The 9646-nt window shown below is 48.0% G+C and overlaps 1 protein-coding gene across 1 annotated transcript in view; it reads left to right on the top strand.

Moving 5' to 3' along the window:
- The window catches only part of ZDHHC1 (zinc finger DHHC-type containing 1), a 47519-nt gene that overhangs the window by 11429 nt on the left and 26444 nt on the right, over positions 1 to 9646 (top strand). The window contains exons 2-4 of the mRNA XM_025209450.1: positions 3577 to 3795; positions 5464 to 5639; positions 9559 to 9645. Of these exons, the coding sequence (XP_025065235.1) occupies positions 3577 to 3795; positions 5464 to 5639; positions 9559 to 9645 (482 nt within the window). The remainder of the gene's footprint in view (positions 1 to 3576; positions 3796 to 5463; positions 5640 to 9558; position 9646) is intronic.

Raw genomic sequence — 9646 nt, forward strand, 5'->3', positions numbered from 1 at the left:
CTCTGGGGAAGTGCTCCACCCCCCAACCCTGATGCGAGGGAGCGGAGCACTTCCCCGGAGCCGGCGGAGACCACGCCAGGCTCCCGCCCCAGTCTCTCCTGGTACACGGCCTTGAAAAGGCTGTGCACGGCCACACTTTTAGTTGTGCACAGCCACACACGTGCGCACCTTAGAGGGAACCTTGGCTGGCTGTCAGCTGAACTTTTTTTTTTTTAAACTTTTGTGGCTAAACAGGCAATTAAGACTAAGCGGTCCCATGCTGAGACTGGGGGGAAAACATTGCTTTGTCCATATTAAATAAAAGTCTTAAAACCTTCCTTTAAAAGCTCTAAGTGCAAGGACATGGAATGAGGATTTGAAATTTGTCAGGGGGTGCTAGAGAGGTGCCTTTTCCTCTTCCTATAAAAATGTCTTGAATCTGACTAAATTACTTGTCTCTGAAAGTATTGTGGTTCATACATGCTCAGTAGAGGCTTTTTTTTACTCTGACAGCTAAATTGTCTGCCTTGAGTATGCCCCAGCCTACAGTTAATGGGGCTGAGCAGGCCTTTATAATGCTCCTGGTTGCCAAGTGCTTGATGCTCCCCACAGGATCTGAGATGTAGTAGGACAGTCTCTTTTATGTTCCCAGTACTCCCTCGGCTGGTGCCCAGAGAGCACAGAGACGAGAGAAGTAGTGTGGAAGGAACTGCAGGGCTCAGAGGAATAATGGAAAAAATAGCCCAAGGTTGTGAAATTAAAGAAATGAGTCATAATACACACATACTCAAGGGTGTATTTCAGGTTGTTTGGGTAGCCTTAATTCTGGCAGTTCCTAAATTTTGAGCATTTGGCTTTGCATCTTGATGTTCTTTTATTGTAGGTTTTTGCATGTAATGAATGTAATAACAGCAGTACTTTGAAGCACTTGTCATCCAGAGCTCTCAAAACATATTACAAAGGAATCAGCTTACAGAGTGAGAGACTGGAACACTAAGAGGGGAAATGGTTTGCCTCTGCTCATACAGTAAGTTGCTGGCAGCCTCAAGAAGAGATCCCAAATGTCTACTGTAATGCCATATCCATTTGTAACTTGACCAGTGTTGTTGTAGTGTGTATTTAAATAAGTAAAGAGGTCAGTTTCCAGCGCTTCCAGAGGACTGTGCCACAGCCAGCCTCTTGCCCGGCCCAATGCACAGCCCCTGCAAGCAGTGCCAGGGCCCTGGGTGACAGCCAGAGTGGCCTGGTGCTGCCTGAAGGTACACGGCCCCAGGCTGGGCTGAGCCGGGCCAGGCCCGTGACATGTGGCACAGGCAGTGCCCTGAGCAGTCCTGGGGGGCTGTGCCCTGAGCAGTCCCCCCCCATACCCACAAACCCCACACCACCAAACCACCCCCACAAGCTTCTCACCCAGATACCCAGCAACAAACCCCAACCCGCCCCCCCCAATCTTACACCCTGAGTGCCCAACTGGCCACATGGGATGGAATGGGATGGGACCTGTTGGCGGGAGCTGCGGCTGCAGGGGCAACTGCCACACTGCAGCCCTGGGCTGCGGGGAGGGGTGGAGGTGGCATCAGGGGTGTATGAGAGAGAGATGGGGGTTGGGGGAGCGTTCTGGGTAGGAGAGGCCTCCAGAGCCAGGCTTAGAGCCCCCCTAGAGCAGCCTGTGCAGGGGGAAGCTGAAAGGGCCCAGCTCAGTCCCTGATCCCCAGTCGAGGGTTTCCCAAGAACAGCATGGACTGGGGAGCAGAACAGTAAGGGCTGGCACTGCTCAGAGCCACAAAGCAGTAGGTGGGACAGCTGCAGCTAGACTTGTCCTGGTGCTGGGACAAAGCTGTGGTTGGGAGGGAGTTAGTGGGGGCAGGCAGGGGCTGCGGGTCAAGAGTGAGGGGACTGAGGTGGGGGGCTGTGGGTTGAGAGTGAGGGGCAAGGGCAGGGGCAAGGCACTGGCATATCAGTGCTGCTCAGCACCATGCATCCTGGTGAGCAAAAGGGGCAGGGGCAGCTCTGACTTTTCTGTGACAAAAAAACCAAAAGTAAATGCCAAAGTATATAGATATTTAGAATCCATTTTATTATGATGAGAGAGGCACTGGTAGGCTTCCAAATTGCTTTAAACTTGTAAATATATCAATAAAACATTGCTCAGCTGATTTCTCCATATAGAGTGGTGATTCATTTTATTAGTGAAAGAACATGGATTTTGGGTATTTTAATGAGAGAATTTGGGTTTCTTATCAGAGAATTTGCAATTTTTAAACAGGGAAAACCACGATCTCTGCTGGTGAGACAAGTGGCAAGACCCAGGCAGAAAGCCTGTCTAGGGCCAGCACTGAGGACCCAGCTGGAGGGCAGATTAGGTGGCTGATCTTTTGGCCATTTGGGGCCAAGAGGACATGCTTTGACAGTTCAAAGTGGGCCACTGCAAGGAGCACATCTTCTGGGTGATAGTTGCCCAGATGGCAGAGCACGAGTGCCAGAAGACATGATAGTGGTGCCACCCAATGGCTAACTGTGCAGCCACAGCCCACTGGCAGCTGGCCCAGAGGTGCAGGAGGCTCTGCTGCAGTGCCCATACCACAGCCTAGGCAGCTGTGCAGTTCCTGTCCAGGTCTGGCAGGTGCGCAGCCGTGGGGCCACAGGTCCAAGAGTGGGGATGATGTCTGGTTGTCACCTGCTGTTACCTGCGACAGCAACCCCAACTGCCAGAATGCTCCAGTGGGCAGAGGATGCAGGAGCCACTCCAGGTTAGGACTGCTTCAGCAGTCCAGCTGGCACAAGGGGTAGTGTCCCTAGATACTAACTGGCTGGGCCTCAGAAGCTCCTGAGGACAAGTAGTCCTAAATTGCTTGCCAGGGCAGGTTTTTATACTGCTGGGGCCAGCACAGGTGTTGGCCCCAGGCTCTAGCTTCCCGTGGATGAAAATTGAAGGGGAGCTGGGCAGGGTCAGTTTGCCCTAAGTGGCACAATTTGCCCCACACCAAAGTGCACGTTCAGGCATGTATGCTGAGGCAAACATCTCCAGCACAAATTTGTGCTCCTATTTGAGCTGCTGCAAGCACACATGCCTGCATGTGTGGACACGCCCTAGTTCAGACAAAAAAGAATCCTCGCTTTATTGTAGAGGCATTTTGTTGTCAGCAGCACCAAAGAAATGGAACTGTGGCAACCTCCATAACTCAGTTGAAGGAAATGGTGGGGAGCAAGGGGAAACGCTTTACACTGCTAAATAGTTTGGCTTGACTGGAACGTGAAGGAAGGATAGTCATCTCTTGCACTAGGAGAAAATAAATCACAAATAAGGGAAAGGTGGTTTATAATAGAATGATGTTATATATGGAAAACTGTGATATTTTAAAACGTATTTTAGTAGGCCAAGTAGTAAACCACAATAAATAAAAATCATAAAGTATGCCAGAGTCCTGTTTGGTTGATGGGGAGATGCTGTCCCCATAGAACTATCTAAATGAGACTCCAGCCTCTTAGGAGCATAACCCTATCTAGGGCTCTATTACAATAAAGCGAAGAATATGAAGTTCAGAGGGGAAAAAAATCTGCTTACCTTTATGTTCTCTTTTTTCCTGCTCTCTGCAGATGAACATCTGCAACAAACCTCCTAATAAGACAGCTCCCGAGAAGGCAGAGGAAGCAACCCCTGAGGCCCAATTTCAGCATGCCCGAAGGAATGGATGGAGCTGGCCTCCACACCCCTTCCAGATTATTGCGTGGCTGTTGTATCTTTTCTTTGCACTAGCTGGCTTCGGAATCCTTGTTCCCCTCCTGCCTCACCACTGGTTGCCTGCAGGGTACATTGTATCCTTTCAGACTGCAAATTAGTAGTATGCCATGACCATACTTGTGGTTATAATGAAGTAGCAGTGGGATTTTTTAATTTGTTAGGTGTTATAAAACACCTTGGTGAGCAAAACTCTGAGTCGCTTCCTGCTTTAACTACTGTAGCCAACATCTTGGTCTCCTCCAGTCTTAGTAAAGGATTTTTTTAAATTTATCCCTCCCCCATAACTTTAATTATGTTGCTATTCTCTTCTCTTCTCTTCTCTTCTCTTCTCTTCTCCATATTCATCACATTAAAGCAACTGATCCTTTACTCCAAGGCTCTTCCCATGACCACTCCTTCCTCCATTCCTTTTATGTCATCTTTCATTGCTCTTCTTGGTGTATAGGGCATTTACTGGTGACCTTTGGAAAGCTAGCAAGCTATTTTATTTGATTTTTCTTATTTCCAACTGCTAAAATGTATTAAAAGACAGTTACAAATGTATTACTTTCCTAATATTACATTCATAATAATGTAAACATTTATTATGAGGGCTGCATAATGCTAAGACCTCCTGCCCTTCCCCCCACCCCCGTCTCCCCCTTATAAAAAAAACCCTTCTTGACCACTATATCAGTAGAATTGAAGGCAGTTAAGCCCCTTACAAGTTTTAAAATGCACCTTGATATGAATGGGATTGTATAATGTAGCTGGTTGGGATGCCAGGAGGTTTCTTCCAGTGCCAGGAGATGCCAAAGGTTGTTATGACTGGGAGGGTTATGACTGGGAGGGGAAGTAGTTCATGCAGTTGTATACATCATGAGAAAAGGCCATCATGAAACAATCTAAGGTTAGCCTATGTTATTGAAAAAGTGTTTGAATGCCTGCTATAAATATTTATTCACAGAGTAAATTCAAATTTTACTTACGAGGGATGGTTCTTCTGAATTAATGACCTTTCTTATTTTCCATAACCAGTGTAAACATATTAGCAAGAATTCTTTCCTGTATATTGCCTGTATTGCAGTGGAATGACTCTAAAACTATAATTAAGGTTGCTTCAGATGGATCAAGTTCTAGGTGCACATATGTCATTGCGGTCTTAAGTTCTGTCATTTGCCCTGTCTCTGTTTTTCTGGATACTTTATTAGCTATCGCTGAAGCAAAATGTAAGGATTTATGTGGTGTCAATATCACTAGTTTTTCCTGTCACTGTTCAAGGAATTGTTTTTGTTCAGAGACCTTAAAGTCAAAAGAGATCTATGAGGATGGATTCTCATTTTTGTCACCTGTCTGTAAACAACTTACTTCTTGAGATTTAAATCTAGTTCTTACCAAGTTGCTGAAGTCCCTGTGTGAAATAGTTAGCAAATGTTTACTTTGAACACAGCTTTCTTAGTAGCAATAAAATCTAAAGAGATTGTGTGATGAAGGTTATAATGTCTAACCCTGGTTATAAAGGTTTCCGTAAAAATAAGGTAGCCTTATGGCCGTATTTTTAGCCAGCCTGTAATGTTGTATCTGTTTCTACATCTGAAGGTATATATTTTTCCCCCCTTAGACTGCATACTTTGCTGAGAAAGGCCAGGTTAAATATTTTGGAAAGGACCATCCATCCAGATCCAAAAAATAACATAGAAGCTGATTCTAGTGATTCACATGAAAAAGAATCTGTTGATCCAAACCTTAACTGTGTCTTTCAGTGTCCTGGAGTGTTTTTTATCTGTCACTTAGTGGTTCACCTTACTGCTGTCTCCATTGATCCTGCTGATGATAACGTGCGAGAGAGGAATTATCTAGGACCACTAGCCACCTTCAATCGTAGCCAACATGCTCATGTAATTGAAAACCGTCATTGCCATATCTGTGATGTCGATGTGTAAGTATCACCCAGTATCCTTTTCTTCCACCTCCACCCTTGCTCCAGCACAATTAGAATATGGGGTATCCTGAAGTTTTTAGCTGTGAGTTTGGAATAGCATTACTGTGTGTAGTGGATTCATCCCTGAAGTCATGGTTGTAAAGATTTGAGTCACCTATCATGTGTGTGCTTCTGTTTAATTAATCTGGTTTGAGGGAAGAATCGTATTGATTTCAATTCTGTGTCCCTCAGGGAAAGTCCACACTATGGCTGTGGTGATCCTGAGTGTGCTGAGAAACATGACCTTCCCAACTCACTCTCACTCTGCAGATTCCAAACCTGGAGTTGAGGCAGGGACTTTCCATCTTTGGAGGTTTTTAAGACCCAGCTAGACAAAGCCTTGGCTGGGATGAGCTAGTTGGGGATGGTCCTGCTTTGAGCAGGGGTTGGACTAGATGACCTCCTGAGGTCCCTTTCAACTCTAATTTTCTATGATAAATGGGGCTTACCCGGCTCAGCATTGGGCAGGTGGGAACTGTCCTGCCTGTGGGGCAGCTCCCAGCAAGCCCCATGCTGAGCAGGAAGGAGATGGGGTTGCTGCTCTAGGCTGAGCAGAGAGGTGAAAACGGGAAGAGTGGCAGGTCCCCCAGGCCTGCCTTGATGGCCATCACCACCTCCAAGGACAAGTTATAGGGCAGTAGCCTGCACACCCATTTCAGGTTCTCCACCGCTGCCAGCACCACCAGCTCCCAGACTCCGCTCCCATCTGGATCATGCCTGGCTGTACCCTGCTCTGTGGCCTGCCTGCTGGCATTTGCCTCTGCTTGCCTGTAGTCCTGGAAGTCCATGTAGCCTGGCTTTCTGCCTCCTTTCTGCCCCCCTTAGCTAGCTGTATGCCATGGGGCACCCCACAACCCCAGCTCAGGATGCTAGTGTTGGACCAAGGTGGGGTGAGCCAGGGCTGCAGATGCATTGTTCCAGTCTTTGCTGTGTGGGTGATCCACTTGAGCATCTGGCAAGGCTGTGGGTGGGAAGAGGAGCTCAGCACCAGGAAACAGGCAAAACAGCAGCAGCAGGCATGCTCTACTCAGGAGTTAACACACAATCAGCAAAGACTTGCTTAACTGGCCAGGCTCAGCCACTGCTGCTGCCACCTCATCTCCCCAGCACTGCTGTCGCACTCTCCTGGCCATAAAACTTGTGGTGAGCTCCAGGTACTTCACAAGGCTCTGAAGCCCTGGCAGGAGGCATCAGGGCAGAGCCTCCATCCTCGGCACGCTGGTTGTAGGTATCCCCTCCTTGTCCCTGCTCAAGCACAGAGAAGACAGGTTCACATTTCCCCTCCTCCCAACAACACACACATCCTGCAACCACCCTACTGCCTTCTCAGGTCTTCCAGAGCAAGCGAGGAACCCACCAGAGCCAGTCCTTCAGGAGCAGAATCCAGAGTCTGTTCTTTCATCACTGCTGGGAGATACCCCTCAACTCTGTGCCCCACTCAGCACCAGGCTGGCTGGGAGCTGCTCCACAGGCAGAAAATTCCCGCCTTCCCCTGCTATCTGGGCTGACTGCTCCCGGTCAGCTGTCTACACATGTGCTACTACACAGTAGTTAACGCACAGTTAATCTACCTGTATTTACAAGTAGTAGAAAGCCATATATTAGCCTAATTTCCTGCACAGTAGCTGCTACACACAGTTACATGATGACACCTTACTGTGTAGTAGATTCATCTACTGCACAGTGAAGCATCTTGTATAGATACAGTCACAGTGTTTTAGGTCTCCTATAGACATGCAGCGAGGCTCATCTGACATGCTGTAAATCCAGCGCATTGGAGCAGATTCGATTAATCAAGTCTACTGGAGCGTGGAAATTAATACACTCCAGTAGCCTCCAGCATCATGTGTAGTGTCCCCCTGCTGAAAAATGGTGGCGGGGCACTTTAAACCAAATCTTGTTTGAGTTCTAGTTCAAATCACCCCATCGCAATTTTTCAATGTGGGGACGCTGATACATGTGATGCGCTGATACACGTGATGCTCTGATACACATGATGCCCCCCACCACCTCCCAGAGCATGTCTATAAATGCCCTTGGTGTGCACTTGGATTTAGACAACTAAAAAGGATTTTAATTGTCTAAATCCAAGGATTTAGATCCTTTAGATCCTTTTTAGAATCTTAGACCTACAGTTTCTTTGGCATCCCTCTTACTCATAGAATCCTTTTTTATTGCCTTTTATGTCCCCTTGTCAGTTGCATCTCAAATCATGCCTTGGTCTTACTAATTTTCTCCTGGTACTCTTATACCTATTCCTGGTGATATGATCAAGTACCAGTTTTTTGTAGGATTCCTTTTGAGTTTCAACTTACTGAAGCGGTTGCTGTCCAGTTAGGCTTGTCTGCTGTTGCATTCTTCTGTTGTATCAGGATAGCTTGCTCCTGAACCTCTCAAAGGCCCCCTTAAAGAATAGTCAGCTCTTCTTTTCCCCCTCAAGACTAGTTTCCCAGGGGATCCTGCCCATCAGTTCCCTGAGTTGGCTAAAGTTCTCTTTTCTGAAGTCAAGTGTCTATTCTACTGTTCTCTTTCCTTCATCCCCTTAGGATCTTGAACTGTATCAATTCAGCGTCACTGGGTACCTCTACACAAGATGTTTTACTGCCCTGGAGCATAGTTTATTATGCAGTAAACACATGCATCTACACATGCACATGCTTACTGTTCAGTAAACCTCACTAATTGCAAATACATTTGCTATCTGCATATTCAAGTAGCAAATTTACTTTCAGTTACTTACTGCGCAGTAGTGCTTGTGTAGACACCTCACCAGAAACAAATCTGCTTCTGGTCAGCTAGCCACCAGGGGGCGGGAGATTTCTGCCTGCCCGTTGGAGCTGCCTGCTGCTGGGGTGGGCTCCGCCACTGGAGCCCAGGCAGGGGACCATGTCCCCCTGCCCTGGCAGCAGGGAGCTCCAAGTCCCTCGCTCTCAGATTGCAATCAGAGAGTAGGGGCTGGAAGATCCTTATTTCTCAACCCCCGCTTTGTCATCACAATCAGGGAGCGGGGGATTGGGAGATCCTTATCTGCCAGTGCCAGCTCTGTGACTGTGGGGCCAGTGCTGCGAGATCCTCTCAGCCTCTGCTTCATCGTTGCGGAGACAGAGCTGGCACTGGGAGATAAGGATCTCCCAGCGCCAGCCCCACAGTCACAGAGCTGTCACCTAGGAGGTAGGGATCGAGGCACAGGGCTTGGAAAGAATTGCAGGGGTGGGGTAGGTCCCAGCCCCCTGCCCCCATCTGCTGCTGGGGCATCTAGTGGATCAGGGCAGGAGGCTGGGACCTGCCCCGCCCCTGTAGCTCTTTCCTAGTCCCCTGCTTCCGACTGGGGAGCCAGGGCAGGGGGACACTGTCCCCAGCCTGGCAACAGGCAGCCCTCAGGGTAAGGGTTCAGTATCCCAGCCCTGGTCAGGAGATGGCTGTCTCCTGGCCTGGTGCCCCCTGCTAGCCAGTGGGCTAACACCCAGGGGGAGCTTAGAGCTCCCCCTGGTGGCAGCAGGGGCCCATTGCAGGGTCCCAGGAAGTGGAAGCAGTTTGCTACCATTAGCAGTAAATATGTTCCTATTTCTCTGTACAAATAGATGCCTGCCTGGGAGCATTTACTCATGAGTAGTTTACTCATGAGTAAACTCCTCCCACGTCAAATGCACTTGCAGATACACCCATTATCACCCAAGTTACTTTCTACCTTCACACTCTCAACCAACTCCCTCTTTTTTGCGAGCAGCAAGTCAAGAAGAGCTCCCCTCCTCATTGGCCTCTCTACCATCTGTATCGAAAGTTGTACCTCTTTAGATTTCTTTTATCAAAAAAGTCTCTAATGTGGTTCCACTCTTAGATTGTATGTGAATTATTAACATGATCCTTTCTTTGACAGGAGCTCCAAATCAAAGCACTGTGGAACCTGCAACAAGTGTGTGTGTGGCTTTGATCACCATTGCAAATGGCTGAACAACTGTGTAGGG

This window comes from Alligator sinensis, unplaced genomic scaffold (assembly GCF_000455745.1).
Source record: "Alligator sinensis unplaced genomic scaffold, ASM45574v1 scaffold642_1, whole genome shotgun sequence".
NCBI classification, from domain to species: domain Eukaryota; kingdom Metazoa; phylum Chordata; order Crocodylia; family Alligatoridae; genus Alligator; species Alligator sinensis.